The sequence below is a fragment of the Gobio gobio genome (assembly GCF_949357685.1).
Source record: "Gobio gobio genome assembly, chromosome: 4".
In the NCBI taxonomy this organism is placed as follows: Eukaryota; Metazoa; Chordata; class Actinopteri; order Cypriniformes; family Gobionidae; genus Gobio; species Gobio gobio.
The window spans coordinates 21,972,240-21,991,383 of record NC_137100.1 but is presented as its reverse complement, the minus strand read 5'-3'; the positions used below and the strand labels follow the sequence as shown (position 1 = coordinate 21,991,383).

Genomic DNA, 19,144 nt, shown 5'->3' with positions numbered 1-19,144 from the left:
AAAAATCCTTGATTATGCGGCACGTTTTCTTAAAAAATGCGATGGAAAATGCGGGATATTTATGCAATTTTATGCAATGAAATTGCGGGAACTTGCAAAAACTGCGGTTTGATGAAAAAGAGAAAAAAAGCACTACATCACAGAAAGAATATTTAAGTTCTCATCTTGTTTTATTGAAGACCTTAATAAACACATGGCTCAAATTTACAAAACATTGAGTCAAACAAGTTCTGTAGCTTTACAAAAGGAATATGCTACAACTTCTGAAAAAATGAATAAAGGGTTAGTTCACCCAAAAATGAAAATTCTGTCATTAATGACTTCCCCTCATGTCGTTGGACACCCGTCAGACCTAATTAAGATATTTTAGTTGAAATCCGATGTACACTCTCAAGACCCATAAAGGCACTAAAGACGTCGTTACAAAGTCCATCTCACTACAGTGGTTCTACAATAACTTTATGAAGCAACGAGAATAGTTTTTGAGCGCAAAAAAAAACCTAAATAACAACTTATATAGTGATGACCGATTTCAAAACACTGCATCATGAAGCTTCGAAGCGTTATGAATCAGTGAGTCGATTCAGCGGTTCAGAGCGTTATGAATCAGTGAGTCGATTCATGATTCGGATCGCGTGTCAAACTGCTGAAATACGTGACTTTGGCAATCCAAACCTGCTGAATCGACTCACTGATTCATAACGCTTCGAAGATTCATGATGCTGTTTTTTGAAATCGGTCAACACACGGGAAACTGCTTTGCTGTTATTTTTGTTGGCAAATGGGAATTTGCATGCTTCATCATGGTTTCACCGATATCTATGGTTTCACCACGGGGTTTGCAGCTTTTCGACGACGTTCGCGTCGAGTAATTATGTCACTTCAAAACGTTCCCATGACAATAGGGGGAAATGGCGGCTCTTGTGTGAAGTAAACAAAAAAATTTCAACTTTCTGCTAATATATATGACTTTTTGGAAATCATGCAAGCCCCGCATATTTTGCACGCGGAAATAGGCAATTTACGCGGCGAAAGACTGTGGACTTTGGCTGATTATACATTAAAGGTCCTGTTCTTCGTGATCCCATTTTTCAAACTTTAGTTAGTGTGTAATGTTGCTGTTAGAGCATAAATAATAACTGTAAAATTATAAAGCTCAAAGTTCAATGCCAAGCGAGATATTTTATTTAACAGAAGTTGCCTTTCAAAGCCTACAGTGAACGGTTTGGACTACATCCCTGTACTCCCTGCTTTAATGACGTCAATAGAACAGTTTGTTGACCTCCGCCCACAAGAGTACGCAAAAAAGGGGGCGTGGTCTTGTTGCTCTCCCACGTGGAGAAGAGGAAGTGTTGCATTTGTAGAGTGTGTTTGTCGCCATGTCCCAGATGCTGTTATTTTCATCCCGGAGTCAAATCACCTTTCTTTGGCCAGGGACGCTGTACTTTGAGCGCATGCGTCTCCCCGTTATGGTAAGAGGTGTGACCTTTCCGGGCAACGTGCGCTAAGCTGCTGTAAATTTTTTTAAGAACTGTCCTTGGTCCTGAAAACAAGCAGAGCTCATCTGGCTATGTGCCAGACAGACAAAATAAGTATGCTGTTATGAGATAAAGAATGTTAATTAGTAAACCTGTTTAAAAAGGAAGAGCTGGAGGAAGTGTCTAGGGAGAGGGAAGTCTGGGCATCTCTGCTTAGACTGCTGCCCCCGCGACCCGGCCCCGGATAAAGCAGAAGAAGATGGATGGATGGATGGATGGATGTTTAAAAAGCCTATGGCAGTTATAGGCTTATAATGAACAAAACATGCAATAAGACAACAAGAATCCAATGTTTTGTTATGTTTTTTTGGACGCTTGTTTTCATGTTATGTTTTGTGTGAACACGCGGCTTATGAGTGTTCTCATTAGCTGTGTGCTTGTGTCTTGTTTTGTTTGAGCACATGGCTTGTGATTGTGTTCACTGGCCATGTGCTCGTGTTTGTTTCTTTGTGCCACATGCCCTCCTGTCTATTGTCTTAACCCCGCCCTCTTGTTATCTGATTGTCACTTTATTTGCCCCACCTGTCCTCTCTCGTTACCTGCTTTATTTGTTCTCCATATTTATTCTCTTTGCAGTCCTGTATGAGTTTGTCGTCTATTCTAAGGTACCCTCATGTGTCCTTTATTCTGCCAAGTCTTGTTGTCTGTCTTGTTGTCCCCCCACTGTAGTTTTTTTGTTTTATTTTTATTATTAATAAAAAGCCCATTGCTCTGCATTTGAGTCCTCGCCTCATCCCTCACCAAACCATATCGTCAAACACAACCTAATGTTGTTCTGAATGAATTTCTTCCATGGAACACATAAGGCAGAATGACAGCTTCAGTCACCATTCACTTTCATTGTATAAGGGAAAAAAAGATGCAATCATCATGAGTTTGGAACAACATGGTGGTTTGTAAACAATGTCAGAATTTCCATCTTGGGTGAACTATCACTTCAAAGGATTCTTATTTGGTCCTAATACTATTGGTTCCAAATGATGCAAGAAATACCATTAGCATTCCTCGAGGATTTTGACTATGGAGAACATAAAATGAAAAGCAGGGCAGATAGGCCTGTGGCTCACATATGACCCTCTGACACCTGATATGAGCGCCCCGTGAACATTAAACCGTGGACTTGGGTATCTCAGCAGCCTCTGAATGCCTATCCTGCGTTTATTTTCAACCAAACCATGAAAATAGTAACATTATCTAAAGGTATACGTGATTACATGTTACTTAAGCCCGTAAATTAAATATATATTACACAATTTCACACAAATATCCTTTCTCTTCCTAATACATCAGGCTCCCTCGCGCATATAATGCCCAAAAATGCTGGTGTAGATAGGCAGCTCGCTAGTATGATGGCCTCGCGAAGAGGACACACACGTCAGCCATGAGCATCTCTGTCACTGTCCTTCACGAAGCTGCTGCCAAAAGCGAGAGTGTCGAGAGACTGAGATAAGTTTGCATGCCCCGCATTAAGTAATCATGGTAAAAGAGAATCCACCTGATTTATAAGGGTAACCTGCCTAAAAACTGATGAGCTCCTCACTTCCATCAATAATATTACTCTATATTATTATAAATAAACATTGGTTTTGGTGCACATGCATTAGCCTAAGTGATTACTAAATATGCTTGTGTTGTTGCACATCCCGTGGATAGCGTCTGTCACGAATCGATGTAAAGTGCCCATCAATTTGTCATCAGTCACTTACTTCCCAACGAAGTTCTCCAATACCGAGCTTTTCCCAGCACTCTGGCCACCGACCACCGCGATCTGAGGAAGGTCCAGGTTGGAATTTTGTCCGATGGCAGAGAAAGCGTCCTGCATTCTATTTACCAGAGGAATCAAGTCCTCCATTCCCCGATTGCCCATCTTGTGGGATAATAGGCTCTATTTCACAGTGAATAAAAATACCCTGAACGGAGACCTAATTGGCAGGCCTCCCAATATCTAAAAGCAATATCTTAAATTTCCTTTAATTTTCCAGGCACCTTGGCGAATCGACATACGTCCTCCCTACGCGTTGCTCCCTGCCTGTTCAGCACAGCTCTGCGGGAGCGATGCGGTGATGAAGCGCGCTGGATCCTGCAATATCATCTCCAGCCACTAGGTGCGCATTGCATAATACAATTATCGTTTGTCATTCCAATGTCTGTGTGACAATAATTGTTTTATAAAATAAACCCGAACTAGGCATGGAGCTGTTAAATTCATAATCCTAAAACCCGGAAGAAAAGTAGCATTTTAAGCCATTTATGTCACGTGTTCTCTCGAATGGTGTTTTTACAAAAGCAGTTTTGGTCACCATGAAATCAAAATGGACAATTCTTGATTCTTGTGTCTTTGCATAGCCTATTATAGTACATCGATTTTTTTCTAAAGGAAAACGGATTTTTGTATGCCAACCCTGAATTTAGCATCACCCTGGTTCCCCTCAAAAAAACAAAAAAACACTAGGATTTTTCCATTGGCTTTTGGATTATTGCAGAAAATATAAGGTCCATGACTAATAAAAGCATATGATTCTTACACGTTTTATTCATCATGATAACAAACACAACTTTTTATGAATTTTGAAGCGTAAATACAAACGGCAGAAGCTGAAATCAAGTCCTACCATACAGTTTTTTTCTTTTTGGAGAAGTCACTTCACTTGAATAAACTAGCTTATGTTACAATAGGGAAGACAAGTCTATTCAGTTGCATGCTGACTTTAAAAGTAAAATAATGTTTGTTTTTAACGTCAGGTTACTTTTTTATTATAAAAACCTACAAAATGAAAAATAAGGAAGAATACCAACATGCATTAGTCTACTAACAAACAAGATCCTCAACTATAGGCTACCCCAAATATGTGAATTTAACTTCTTGACAAATTAGACAACTATTTTAGTCCTTACCATGTAGTAGCAACTTGGTACAAAACCTCTTCAGGATAAGATCCCTCCACTTTGTGTCTATCCAATGAAGTAGGCTAGTACTTAACCCTCTGGGGTTCTTCATTTGTGGGTCACATGGGACCTTCAGGAGTAAAAACAATGAAATATATTTTTGTTCAATAATATTTTTTCTTTTCTTTTTTGGTGTTTTGAGATAATTTTATGATTTATAATTAATATTTATACAATAATTATGACCCATTTTTTCCCATTGAATATAATAAAAAATATATATAGGCCTACAATTTTTTTAAAAATTTTTTTTATTAAAGCTGTATTTCATTTTAGAGTCAAGCCTAGGCCTCATGAAAGCAATTTTTTTTAATGAGATCGGTGTCATCCGGTGGACACATTGAGCATTTTTATCTCGCAATAGCACATTTTTACCACTATACTAGTGGATCTTGCGCTTTATAAAAAAATGTAAAAAATGGTAGCTTCATCGGAATGGTCTGAAACTTTGTACCTTTATTGGTACTTGATATATGAACACCCCAAAAAATTGGGGACAGGATTTGAAAAGTCTAAGTGGTTGTAAAAAAAAAAATGTCACATTCAGGACCTTCGGATCAAAAATGACCCCCATTGGAAATGAATGGGAAATTAGTTTTTTTGTGCATACAATCTACAAATCAGCCAAGAAGAGTGAAGGGGTGAATCTCCAAAACATCAAGAGTGCAAAACAGACAAAAAACTCTCACACACACACACACACACACACACACACACACACACACACACACACACACACACACACACACACACACACACACACCACACACACACACACACACACACACACACACACACACACACACACACACACACACACACACTTGTTTGTAATGTTTTTATTCAAAAAGCTATTTTCTTGAGAATTAAATTCCTCTTCCGAGCCGGGTGAGGGCGCACTAGCGTTAAATGTTTGCAACCTCCAAACCGCAGCACCAAAGGAAGAGTCATCTACCATAAACAGTAAACTGATGTCTGATGGAGTGAGGCTTTCATATCAAAAGGTGGGATAATTCGTTTATTTCAGTTTCGCTGTTTTAATCACAAATCAGGTGTGAAATGTGTGCTGTACATTGCAAGTTTTTACAGAGCTCACAGGCGTGTATTAGACCTTCATAAAGCTTTGTCTTAATATCCAGTGCTCTCTGTCTCTGCTCTGTCTTACATTCATATTCAAGTGCCACACATTTGAGCCAAATCATTTCAAATTAATATGCTTGTGTTTTAATCTAACGAAGTATATCTGTAAAAACATAGAATACTGTCTCGGCACGCTCAACCACTTAAACTTTATTATTGATTATTTATTTATTTATTTATTTATTCATTTACACAATGGCAAGATTAATATAATGTCTATCAGTATAAGTATTAAACATAATGGATAAAAAATAAAATCCAGTCTTCAGTGTCACATGATCCTTCAGAAATCATTCTAATATTCTGAAAACAGTTCTTTGTTCATAGTGTGTTGTGTGTATATAATACAAATTAATTAGGAACATCACCAGCAAATTACCCATGCATTATCCACATGTCTAAAACAATAGTATTACTATGGTAGTATTACTATTTAGTTTGCTAGGGATGTTACTAATTACAGTAAGTTGCTTTGGATAAATATAAATGTAATGGTTTGCATGCCCTGTTTTATAGGCACCTGGGATCATTGCATTGTACATCTTCGCAATAAGAATGCTGAAAATCAAGCAGAAGCAACAGCTCAAGCAATTTAAGCAGCAGCAGCAGCACATGCAAAAAATAGCACCAGTTGCTTCACTCCCGTATTCACCTGATTGTCGTTCTCCTCAACAGAGGCATGTGCATCATGGAAGACGGTAAGGGCTCATGTTTGGTGGAATACGTACCTATACTATACATACATGTTGAAAGCTTTACATAATTGCCTGGATTTGTGCTTTTTAGCGAATCTGCATCAGCTGTCAAACAAATAATCAAATACAAATAATTGCCTTGTCATGTCTTTCTCCAAATACCTGCATAACAGACCACCAGCACCAAATGCCCCTCCCCCCTTTGCTTCAATCAGGCCATGCCATAATCCCATGCTGCAGAAGTGTGGGAACATGCAAACAATGCCAGGTAAAATATTAAATTCTGGGTGCTGCTGTTATTCTACAGTATTTGTGTTAGATTTGACTATTTTATAACAGTATCCATTTGTTAGTTAGCAAACCCCTGTGTATAACCTCAGATTATATATTTTATTCTTTGTCTTTTCCATTTTGTGAATCATTATAGATGTGTCATTCGGTCACACCAAGCTGGTGTCAAGAGCATTTTTGGAGGGAGGGATCAGGCAGTCTATTCTTGGGCCTCCTCCTATAGGCATTCCAGTAAGAGACCTCGGCATGAACTTTGCAGCTGATCATTATCCCTATCCATGTGGATAACTGTCTTTCCTTATTAACATAGATGTACAATAATATGGACATATTAACATCTTCAAAGGTTCACCCAGAAATGAAAATTCTGTAATCATTTACCCATCCTCGTGTCATTCCAAACAAGTATGACTTTCTTTCTTCCTGCTGAACACAAAATAAGATATTTTGAAAAATGTTGGTAACCAAACACGTTCTGCGCCTGCGTGTAAATTAGACAACGGTCTATTTCAGATGCTACAGGCTGCAGATACACAAACCGTAAAGAAAGTAGCACATGCTTACAGTTTTGAATACCAATCCTGCTGATCACTTTCTTTATTCCACTCCTCTCATGTTAATATTAAAATATTCGCCCAGAATCACTCGATAAGATGACGTAAAATGAGAACAGCCTTCTATTTGTACCGTTTTGACTTCTTTGCTGGCTGTTTTGCTATTATTCCCGTGCACTGAGTCATTCACTAAGCCAATCAGAGTTCTCTCTCTCACCGATGGCCCAACGTCGGTTCAACATGTAAAACCCCCCAAAAAAACAACGGTGTCCGTTGATGAACACACTGAAAAAACTAAGTCGGCCGATCATCGGCTTGTCGTATGGACAAAAAAAATTAAATAAACATTTCCTCAATTTCCTTTGTATTTTACATATGAAAGAAAGTCAATTGGAACAATATGAGGTTAGTAAATTATGATTTTGGGGTGAACTATAATTTTGCACAAAGATTCAGGATTTGCTGAATTGAAACAGTGTATTCTTATGGACTTATTCACAATGGGGTTGAAAATGTGTCCAACAACTTATATTTTATATTAAAGTGAGTGAAATTTTTTTTTTGTCGAATGGCATTAGTTGAATTTTCAGATGGGTTTTCCCTGAAGAAAATGAAATCTTTGTTACTGTATTAAATTGGATCTTGGAATTATTACCTTTTGTTGTAAATGGCTTTTACATTTACAACATGTGTATTCAATTATAAAACATTCACTATGTTTTGATTATGTTTTGTGTCGATTGAGATGAAAGAGCATTGAGCGTGTTTCACATTTCTTTTGTTATTTAAGGAGAGTTCAGTGCAGAGCCTAGACAGAAAGAAGGAGAATGTGCTAAACATAGCTGGGAAAATTCATGGCCAGACGAGAAAAATGAACACTTTTTCAGACATGGGAAAAGTGGGTGAGTACACACTAAACGTTTGAGGAGATACGTTTGAGGAGATACCTTTAGGTTGTGCATTTATTATAAAATACATTTTTATTAAATTATATGTAAAGATCCACAATACATTAATTGAATGTTCCTTCTCATTCCCTTAATAAACCCAAAGGTACAGCTGGACAAATTCATTCTTCAGTCCCAGAACAAGCAGAGCCCCCTTTGAAAAAGCACAGATGTCAGAGGTAATCTTTTACTGTTATTGTTAAAAGTGGTTTGGTTTGGCATCTTGACATCATGCTGTTAATCAAGGTAATATCACTGCAGATAGACTAAAATGAATGAGGCTGTTTTTGTGTTTCATGTGTCATACTCATAAAACTTCACTGCCTATTTTGAACAGATCAACTGAACCGGGGGAAGAGTCTACAAAAGGAGATAAGATACAGCAGCCACCAAAATTAAACTCTGGAAGAGTTTCAGACCATGAAGGTATTTAGTGACTGTGTGTGCAACACACTATATTTGACTACAAACCCACTGGAAAAGTTTCACTCTCTTTGTTTTTCTTTTCAATTATACTGTTATCAACTCTTCATCTGCAACTTTAACATATTATATACCCCTGGGTCATGTTGAAATGTTGAACATACTTTTATTTCCCGTGATGCAGAGGATGATAACGGCTCTGCACAACTTGAAGAAGACAGTGTTGATCAGAACAGAGCAGCAGAGGTGCAGTATCACAGCATCAGTAATATATTTTACTTGTAGACATTCCCAATAACAGCAGTAGTACATCTTAATTAATGCAACTGAATACTAAATGCTAGTGTTGTAGTACTCAAGCCCAGTCTTTTTGTAGGTCTTGGTCTTGTCTAGGTCTCAACCACATTTGTACTTGGTCTTGTCTCGGTCTCAGACTTGGAGGAATTTTGTTTCAAGACTGTGAGGATACCATTAAATTGATTCATTTGTCAACATCATTAATGTGATTGGATGTAAAACGTACTGCTTCAGATACAATAACTTATTTCTAATATGCTTTATTTATTGTTCCGGTTCAGAAATGAATGAGGGATTGTGTCAAAATGTCACCAAAATTAATACAAATGCTCACAAAATTCAAGATATTGTTGCAAAAAAGTACTTGTACTGATTTTTATATTAGAACGTGATATAATTAAGCAATATCACAAGAGCAAGAGAGCTGTTTTCTCAAATGTGATCATGACTGCTAAACATGATTGCTTTAATACAAACATTTAATAATTTTTTCTCAACATTATTTATGCATTTGTAGTTTACCAATTCAGATGCATCTTCTGTACCACCTCTGCAGTGCAAAGTTTTGAAGTCATGAATTTTGTTGTTAATGATTTAATTTGATTGGTAATGGCTCTATACAGTGTCTTATTCTAATTATATTGATTTATTTAAAAATAAGTAATTTATCAGGCGGTAATGTGGATCTTTGTGGATTTAACGAGTGCTGGTCTGGCCTTGGTCTTGGCTTGGTCTCAACCCCTCAAAGTCTTGGTCTTGTCTTGGTCTCAACATACATTGTTCTTGGGCTTGGATATAGTGGTCTTGACTACAGCACTACTAAATTAGCTGAATTAACTTTGTTTTAAATATTAATTTGACATTCACAAACCCCTTATGATGACAAAAAGAAGGAGGACCGTGACGTCGCCCGGTATGGCGCAGCCGGGGCCCCACCCTGGAGCCAGGCCTGGGGTTGGGGCTCGTATGCGAGCGCCTGGTGGTCGGGCCTTCCCCCACGGGGTCCGGCCGGGCTCAGCCCGAAGGAGCGACGTGGGGACACCTTCCCGTGGGCCCACCACTCACGGGAGGGACCGTAAGGGGCCGGTGCAAAGCGAATCGGGCAGCAGTCGGGGGCGGGGGCCTAGACGACCCGATCCCTGGACACGGAAACTGGCTCTTGGGACATGGAATGTCACCTCGCTGGCGGGGAAAGAGCCTGAGCTTGTGCGTGAGGTTGAGAGGTTCCGACTAGAGATAGTCGGAATCACCTCCACGCATGGCTTGGGCTCTGGAACCACACTCCTCGAGAGGGGATGGACTCTTTACCACTCTGGAGTTGCCCATGGTGAGAGGCGGCGGGCTGGTGTGGGTTTGCTTATAGCCCCCCAGCTCTGCTGCCATGTGTTGGAGTTTACCCCGGTGAACGAGAGGGTCGTTTCCCTGCGGCTTCGGCTCGGGGATAGGTCTCTCACTGTCGTTTGTGCCTATGGGCCGAACGGCAGTGCGGAGTACCCGGCCTTCTTGGTGTCCCTGGGAGGGGTGCTGGAAAGTGCTCCGACTGGGGACTCCGTAGTTCTACTGGGGGACTTCAACGCCCACGTGGGCAATGACAGTGAAACCTGGAGGGGCGTGATTGGGAGGAACGGCCCCCCTGATCTGAACCCGAGTGGTGTTCAGTTATTGGACTTCTGTGCTAGTTACAGTTTGTCCATAACGAACACCATGTTCAAGCATAAGGGTGTCCATCAGTGCACATGGCACCAGGACACCCTAGGTCGTAGGTCAATGATCGACTTTGTGGTCGTTTCATCTGATCTGCGGCCGTATGTCTTGGACACTCGGGTGAAGAGAGGGGCGGAGCTGTCAACTGATCACCACCTGGTGGTGAGTTGGATCCGATGGCGGGGGAGGAAGCTGGATAGACTCGGTAGACCCAAACGTACTGTGAGGGTCTGCTGGGAACGTTTGGCCGAGTCTCCTGTCAGAGAGATCTTCAACTCCTGCCTCCGGCAGAGCTTCGACCGGATCCCGAGGGAGGCTGGAGATATTGAGTCCGAGTGGACCATGTTCTCCACCTCCATTGTCAAAGCGGCTGCTCAGAGCTGTGGACGCAAGGTCTCCGGTGCCTGTCGAGGCGGCAATCCCCGAACCCGGTGGTGGACACCGGAAGTAAGGGATGCCGTCAAGCTGAAGAAGGAGTCCTATCGGGCCTGGCTGGCTTGTGGGACTCCTGAGGCAGCTGACAGGTACCGACAGGCTAAACGGACTGCAGCCCGGGTGGTCGTGGAGGCAAAAACTCGGGCCTGGGAGGAGTTCGGTGAGGCCATGGAAAAAGACTATCGGCTGGCCTCGAAGAGATTCTGGCAAACCGTCCGGCGCCTCAGGAGGGGGAAGCAGTGCCCTACCAACGCTGTTTACAGTGGCGATGGGCGGCTGTTGACCTCGACTGGGGATGTTGTCGGACGGTGGAAGGAATACTTCGAGGATCTCCTCAATCCCGCCGTCACGTCTTCCATTGAGGAAGCAGAGGCTGGGGGCTCAGAGGAGGACTCGTCCATCACCCGGGCTGAAGTCACCGAGGTGGTCAAGAAACTCCTCGGTGGCAAGGCACCGGGGGTGGATGAGATCCGCCCTGAGTACCTCAAGTCTCTGGATGTTGTGGGGCTGTCTTGGCTGACACGCCTCTGCAGCATCGCGTGGCGGTCGGGGACAGTGCCTCTGGGATGGCAGACCGGGGTGGTGGTCCCTCTTTTTAAGAAGGGGGACCGGAGGGTGTGTTCCAACTATAGGGGGATCACACTTCTCAGCCTCCCCGGGAAAGTCTATGCCAGGGTACTGGAGAGGAGAATCCGGCCGATAGTGGAACCTCGGATTCAGGAGGAACAGTGTGGTTTTCGTCCTGGTCGCGGAACACTGGACCAGCTCTATACCCTCTACAGGGTGCTGGAGGGTTCATGGGAGTTTGCCCAACCAGTCCACATTTGTTTTGTGGATTTGGAGAAGGCATTCGACTGTGTCCCTCGCGGCATCCTGTGGAGGGTGCTGGGGGAGTATGGGGTCCGGGGTCCTTTGCTGAGGGCTGTCCGGTCCCTGTATGACCGAAGCAGGAGTTTGGTCCGCATTGCCGGCAGTAAGTCAGACTTGTTCCCGGTGCATGTTGGACTCCGGCAGGGCTGCCCTTTGTCGCCGGTTCTGTTCATAATTTTTATGGACAGAATTTCTAGGCGCAGCCAAGGGCCGGAGGGTGTCAGGTTCGGGGACCACACGGTTTCGTCTCTGCTCTTTGCGGATGACGTTGTCGTGTTGGCCCCTTCTAACCAGGACCTTCAGCATGCACTGGGACGGTTTGCAGCCGAGTGTGAAGCGGCTGGGATGGGGATCAGCACCTCCAAATCCGAGGCCATGGTCCTCAGTCGGAAAAGGGTGGCTTGCCCACTCCAGGTTGGTGGAGAGTTCCTGCCCCAAGTGGAGGAGTTTAAGTATCTAGGGGTCTTGTTCACGAGTGAGGGGAGGATGGAACGGGAGATTGACAGACGGATCGGTGCAGCTTCTGCAGTAATGCGGTCGATGTACCGGTCTGTCGTGGTGAAGAAAGAGCTAAGCCGTAAGGCGAAGCTCTCGATTTACCGGTCAATCTACGTTCCTACTCTCACCTATGGTCATGAGCTTTGGGTCATGACCGAAAGGACAAGATCCCGGATACAGGCGGCCGAAATGAGCTTTCTCCGCAGGGTGGCTGGGCGCTCCCTTAGAGATAGGGTGAGGAGCTCAGTCACTCGGGAGGAACTCGGAGTAGAGCCGCTGCTCCTCCACATCGAGAGGGGACAGCTGAGGTGGCTCGGGCATCTGTTCCGGATGCCTCCTGAACGCCTTCCCGGGAAGGTGTTTCGGGCATGTCCAACCGGGAGGAGGCCCCGGGGAAGACCAAGGACACGCTGGAGGGACTATGTCTCCCGGCTGGCCTTGGAACGCCTCGGTGTCCCCCCGGAAGAGCTAGAGGAAGTGTCTAGGGAGAGGGAAGTCTGGGCATCTCGGCTTAGACTGCTGCCCCCGCGACCCGGCCCCGGATAAGCGGAAGAAGATGGATGGATGGAATTTGACATTTAATGCTTTCAGGTGGATGTCAGTTTGTATAAACAAACGACATGTATAGTAATGCAGTCCAATTGTGCAGCACAATGGGCCATTATACACTACCATTCAAATGTTTGGGGTTGGTAAGATTTTTTTATGTTTTTGAAAGAAGTCTCTTATGCTCACCAAGGCTGCATTTATTTGATCAAAAATGCAGTAAAACAGTAAAATTGTGAAATATGATCAAAGTTCAAAATAACTATTTTCTACGTTATAAAATGTGATTATTCCTGTGATGGCAAAGCTGAAATTTCAGCATCATTACTCAAGGCTTCAGTATCTCATGATCTTTCAGAAATCATTCTAATATGCTGATTAGATGCTCAAGAAACATTTATTATCATAAGATGTGCTGCTTAAAATGGAAACAGACTTTTTTCTTTGATGAATAGAAAGTTCAAAATAACTTATTTTATTTAAAATAGATTTTTTGTTGTCCATTTAATGTGTCCTTTCTGAATTAAAACGTTTGAATGGTAGTGTATGTGTTAGCATAAGACTACTGTTATAGAATCACTTACTGTGTCTGTGCAAAGTTGAATGCAGTCTTTTCATTTCTCTCATGACCTTGTATACCTGGTAATCCAGGATATCAGAAAGGGACATGATGTATCTGTAAATCATGAAGCTCCACCCATAGGAGTTAAATCATGACAAGAAATAAATCTGCCTTGAAAAGAACTCCACCTCAAGAGAACAATTGTGACACACTTAATCGGCAAGCGCTTATATTGTATTGAACCTGCAATACTTGTTTAATAAGAGCTGTGTCGTTCAGGTGCAGGGTGTTGGTACGTCTCTGAAGGTTACTATCCAGCGTAGCAGTGAGAGTCGAGCCTTCAGCACTTCACCTGAGGAGATGGCAGCAGGTGCAGGCCATGATGGCGAGAAAGAGAGAAGCAAACACACAGTCAAATTCACCTGCTACATTTGCAACATCACCTGTCCTGACCAGCAAGTAAGTCTTGACTGTACGTAAATGAGGAGAGGAGTCAGTTGAACATGGTGTTGATCATGGTGTTGATCTCTGTAGGGCTTCCAGACTCACATGATCAGTTTAGATCATCAGCAACGTATGATGGAAATCCAGCATGTGAGTAACAACTGTCTGGCCACACTGTTACCCCAAACCCAGGAGTCCCTGCAGAAAACAAACAGGTAAGCGATGCTCTCTACACTTTAAAGGTGTAGGTTGTATTTTGAATAGGTTGACTTACTCATAAGCATAAACAACACTGTAACTCTGTGGTAATTGTTGAACCAATGACAGTTTGAGAGATCCGAGATAAAAAAAAGAAAGAAAGAAGAACATGTGCCAAGTTCATAGAATTGTTTCTATATTTTCATACACCAATTAGGCATAACATTATGACCTAATATTGTGTTGGTCCTCCTTTTGCTGCTAAAACAGCCCTGACCTGTCGAGGCATGGACTCCACTAGACCCCTGAAGGTGTGCTGTGGTATCTGGCACCAAGATGTTAGCAGCAGATCCTTTAAGTCATGTAAGTTGCGAGGTGGGGCCTCCATGGATCGGACTTGTTTGTTCAGCAAACAAATGCTCGAACAGAAGCTCGATTGGATTGAGATCTGGGGAATTTGGCCAAGTCAACACCTCAAACTCGTTGTTGAGCTCCTCAAACCATTCCTGAATCATTTCTGCTTTGTGGCAGGGCACATTATCCTGCTGAAAGAGAACACAGCCACCAGGGAATACCGTTTCCATGAAAGGGTGTACATGGTCTGTACGTGTCAAAGTAACATCCACATGGATGGCAGGACCCAAGGTTTCCCAGCAGAGCATTGCCCAAAGCATCACACTGCCTCCGACAGCTTGCCTTCTTCCCATAGTGCATAGTGTTCCCCAGTAAGTGACGCACATGCACCCAGCCATTCACGTGATATAAAAGAAAACGTGATTCATCTGACCAGGCCACCTTCCATTGCTCCGTGGTCCAGGTCTGATGCTCACGTGCCCACTGTTGGCACTTTCAGCAGTGGACAGGGGTCAGCATGGGCACCCAGACTGGTCTGCAGGTATGCAGCACCATACGCAACAAACTGTGATGCACTGTGTATTCTGACACCTTTCTATCAGAACCAGCATTAACTTCTTGAGCAATTTGAGCTACAGTAGCTCGTCTGTTTGATCGGACCACAAGGGCCAGCCTTCGCTCCCCACGTGCATCAATGAGACTTGGCCAGTTGACCACTGTTCCTTCCTTTTGATAGATACTGACCACTTCAGACCGGGAAAATGCTCTGACCCAGTCGTCTAGCCATCACAGTTTGGCCCTTGTCAAACTTGCTTAAATCCTTACGCTTGCCCATTGTTCCTGCTTCTAACACATCCACTTTGAGGACAAAATGTTCACTTGCTGCCTAATGTATCCCACCCACTAACATGTGCCATGATGAAGAGATACGCAGTGTTATTCACTTCACCTCACTTCACTTCAATGTTATGACCACTTAATGCCTGATCGGTGTATATTTCACCCATCAAAAAGTTTTAAAAAGAATATACATTTTTTGCAACAATCTTTATTGTCACCATTGATTGGTTTAATGTATCTTTGCTGAATAAAAGTTAATTCCTTTTTTGTAAATGGTATTGAATGTTACTCACATTTAAAATTTAAAATATCAAGTATGGCTTCATTGTTGGTATTGTTTAAAGGAAATGAGAGCATAACACTGTATATACAAATATATACAAGGAAAATACAAATTCCTTGTGTGTTTGTGTGCACTTGCCAAATAAAGCTCATTCTGATTATGATTCCTATTTTAGAAGACAATTGTTTTTGTTCTGTAACAGAGAGAGGAGGGTGGGTCATCAGCGCTGGTGTCCTACCTGTCAGTGTCATTTTTTTGGTGACCTCATCGAGCACAGACGAACAAAGAAACATAAGGTTACCTTTACATTAACAAAACAAATATCACCATAATCACTTAAAAAAATATCCACATATACTTGAGGAGTAGAGTTTAAACCACTGACTGTATAAAAATGCTGTCTTGTCTCCTCATTAGATGGCAAAAGTGTCTTCGAGACCTTTCTGTACCCTGTGTGAGCGCCACTTTAGGACTCCTCGCAAGTTTGTTGAGCATATGAAGTCTCCTGAGCACAAACAGAGGGTTGAGGAGGTTGTTGTGTGTATTTTGTAGATATTTTAATGTAAAATGTATTAAAAGACATCAATAAAACATTTCTCTTAACACATTTGTTACAGTTAAGAAACGAGGGCGACTCAGAGGTTATGGAGGAGCTCATAACAGTGGATGCTATTGGCTGCTTTGAAGGGGAAGATGATTATGAGGAGGATAGAAATGAAGAAGAGGTTGCAGTGTTCGAGAAGGTTAGTTGCATGACTTCATGTGCTCTTCTAAATTTGAGTTTCTTTTTGTACTCTTGAGTATTTACTTGAATTTTGTTCATAGCCTCCTGCTCATAGGGAGATTGCTTCTGAAGAGATGACTGATTATAAGACATATGATCCAGACACACAATATGGTGAGTCCTCGTCTTCAACCATATCCCTACATTGCCAAAGAACAGTTTCTGAGTAACTTAACATTTCTGACTGCTTTCTGACCCTCAGGCACCAGTTTTGTGGTGCCTGTCGCTGGTTTCCTCTGTAAGCTGTGTCATAAATTCTACCACTTTGAGTCTTCTGCACGGGAAACTCACTGCAGATCTCTTATGCACTTCCAGAACTTACAGGTAAGGAAAATTATGGATTTAGTCATTTGACAGTATGCGACTTTTCCTTAATGTAAGTGGCATTTAAGAGTCGGGCAAACTGAAATCAATAATACTAATCATTCATTATCTGTCGTATCAGACTCTTGGCCATATGCAAGAGACTGTCCATGAATTTTCTTAACAATGTTTTTTTTCAGGGTAGGTCGCCAGGTCTTTCCCCAACCATCCCCATTACATGGCTTGGGACTCACACACACACACCTACGGGCAATTTAGCACCTATAGGGTGAATTCAGGTTGATTGGGACACTTTTTTTTTTTTAAGTCATCTCATTGACAAAAAGTGTCCCAATCACCCTACTGTTTTTGGATTGTGATAGAAACCTAGAGGAAACCCATGCAGACACAGGGAGAACATGCAAACTCCACATAGAAATGCCTCCTGGTTCAGCAGGAACTCGAACTGCGGACCACCTTGCTACTGTCGTGAGGCGACAGTGCTACCCATTGAGCAACTGCGCTGCCTGTACTATAATAATAGTCTGGTGTAAAAGTGACACATTCCAAAAATGTAATGGCAAGTCTGATTGGAACTTGCCATTACTTACACACAGTCATACCTCAAACATGAAGCTGTTGTAGTTTTTTAAATGTTTACACTGCTGTTGAAATGTTTGGGGCCAGTAAAATGCTTTAGAAATAAGTCTCCTATGCTCACTAAGGGGCTGTTCACACGGAACGCCTTATTCCATTCCAATGCGCTACTTTTCCATTGTTTTTCTATGTAAAAACGCTAGACAGACATGTATAACTGTTGCGCTCTTTTGCAGCGTCTCGCGCGTGACACAGTCAAGTCAAGTCACCTTTGTTTCTATAGCGCTTTTCACAACACAGATTGCTTCAAAGCAGCTTTACAGTGATGATAGGAAATTAATTTTGTTTTAGATGAAAAGCTAAAGTAAGTTTTTGATTGATTAATTTCTGTTGTTTGTGTGGTTTGGTCATAATTTTGACTTTTTTTTTCTTTCCACAGCAATCTAAAAACGTGGCGCTCAAGTTAAAATCAGTTCAACTTTTTAAAAATGCATCTCGAGACTTTGTGTTTTTTTTCCCATTCCACTGCTCTATGTGATCGATTTTTTTTTTTATCAAAATACATTAAAAAAAACATAATATTGTGAAATATTTAAAAGAATTATTAAAATTCTATTTACATTTTTTTTATGTAACATATTCCTGAATTTTCAGCAGCCTTTACTCCTGTCTTTAGTGTCACATGATCATTCAGAAATCAATATGCTACATCTAATATGCTGATTTAGTGCTAAATAAACATTTCTTATTATTATTTTCGAACTTTATACATCTCTTTACTGTGACTTGTTGAATGTAATGCATCCCTGTATTAATTTCTTTTTAAAAATCTTGCTGACCTCAAACTTTTGAAATGAAAGACTGAGGTACAAATATACATTATGTGCTTGTATGTGAGTGACGAATCGGAACCAGACCATTCGAAAACTGCTTTCTAAAAACCTATCGGAGGTTCCCAAAGGAAGGGTGAATTAGCCATTGCGGGTTGGCCTACATTCACTACGGACACACATGTCTCTGCAAATAATGTCAAAAAACAAAGATATAAAAAGTATATAAACTGTTAATAGAGCTAATCCAATGCAAAATGCTTAGCGTTGTATTTGATTTTCAGAAGCATAGCACCTTGAAGATGCAGAAGAACTGTGAGAGTGATGCCTCATGTAGCAGCCCAATGGGGGACCCTCGAGGCCTGGAGCTCATTACTTCCTGCGCCAATGAGACCATGATTTCTGACAGCAGCCAGGCAGCTCTCAACAGATCACACATCAATTCATCAAGAGAACCCTTACACTCGAGGAAGCTTAAGTCATCTAAAAGAACTCACAAATCCAAGACTTCACGCTCAAAAAGCTCTGTAGCTCCACAGAACCCTTCTGTGGTCATGAAGCACCTAATAAGTACTCCACATTGTGGCTCGAGGTCAAGCCAAGAGTCACACTGCCAAGAAAGCAATAGGCCTGACTCAAGTGTTCAACTACAGAAAACACAGACTGGTGAAAAAGAAAAGTCATCCTGTGACACTGTGCATTACTCAGAAGAGCAAGAAAATGAGAGCGCAACACCCACATTCAGTTTGTGTCATCTATCACAGTTGAACTCAGAGGAAAATGTTTCAAAACCAATTGAGGTTAAAGAGACGGTCAGCAAAGACCAATCAAAAAATACATTTCATGTTCATAAGAGTCCAAGTGTTTCTGTGAAGAAAACCTGTGAGAAAAAAATTAAGCAGTTGTAATTATTTAAAAAATAAATATTTAAATTCCGAAATATTGTAAATATCATTTGCTTTCATTATATTTTAATTTATATGTAATATATTTTATATATCAGTAATATAATAATTGTTGAACAACAGTATTTTACAACATTTATTCATCTAGGTTAATGTTAAT

At 41.7% G+C, this 19,144-nt stretch overlaps 2 protein-coding genes across 7 annotated transcripts in view; one reads left to right on the top strand and one right to left on the bottom strand.

The window, feature by feature from the left end:
- Window positions 1-3,592, bottom strand: part of dnm1b (dynamin 1b) — a gene marked incomplete at its 3' end in the record, with an annotated part of 64,442 nt that extends 60,850 nt beyond the window's left edge. For both annotated transcript variants that reach the window (XM_079815723.1, XM_079815724.1), the window contains exon 1: window positions 3,245-3,592. In XM_079815723.1, coding sequence (XP_079671849.1) covers window positions 3,245-3,405 — 161 coding nt within the window. In that variant the 5' untranslated portion in view covers window positions 3,406-3,592. The remainder of the gene's footprint in view (window positions 1-3,244) is intronic.
- A 1,813-nt stretch (window positions 3,593-5,405) lies between these two features.
- ciz1b (cdkn1a interacting zinc finger protein 1b) lies at window positions 5,406-19,127 on the top strand. 5 transcript variants are annotated; one of them, XM_079816184.1, is made up of 16 exons: window positions 5,406-5,488; window positions 6,141-6,322; window positions 6,493-6,587; window positions 6,747-6,841; window positions 7,955-8,066; window positions 8,218-8,290; window positions 8,449-8,537; window positions 8,719-8,780; window positions 13,726-13,905; window positions 13,981-14,105; window positions 15,768-15,861; window positions 15,983-16,096; window positions 16,183-16,308; window positions 16,391-16,463; window positions 16,552-16,673; window positions 18,367-19,127. In XM_079816184.1, exons 1-16 carry the CDS (start codon window positions 5,456-5,458, stop codon window positions 18,985-18,987), a joined length of 2,196 nt encoding a protein of 731 aa, XP_079672310.1. In that variant the 5' UTR covers window positions 5,406-5,455; the 3' UTR covers window positions 18,988-19,127. The 5 variants fall into 5 exon arrangements, 4 of the variants coding, with proteins under 4 accessions (XP_079672310.1, XP_079672309.1, XP_079672311.1 ...); XM_079816183.1 differs by having other exon boundaries at window positions 18,364-19,127; XM_079816185.1 differs by having other exon boundaries at window positions 5,425-5,488; window positions 8,224-8,290; window positions 18,364-19,127.
- Window positions 19,128-19,144: the final 17 nt, after the last annotated feature.

What these genes read in the sequence shown, in the direction of transcription:
- ciz1b (XM_079816183.1), top strand. Translation starts at nt 5,456, where the DNA reads ATGTCTGATGGAGTGAGGCTTTCATATCAAAAG. An exon ending in CATGTGCATCATGGAAGACG is followed by an intron (nt 6,323 to 6,492) that starts GTAAGGGCTCAT and finishes CCTGCATAACAG; the next exon opens with ACCACCAGCACCAAATGCCC. An exon ending in TCACCTGTCCTGACCAGCAA is followed by an intron (nt 13,906 to 13,980) that starts GTAAGTCTTGAC and finishes TGATCTCTGTAG; the next exon opens with GGCTTCCAGACTCACATGAT.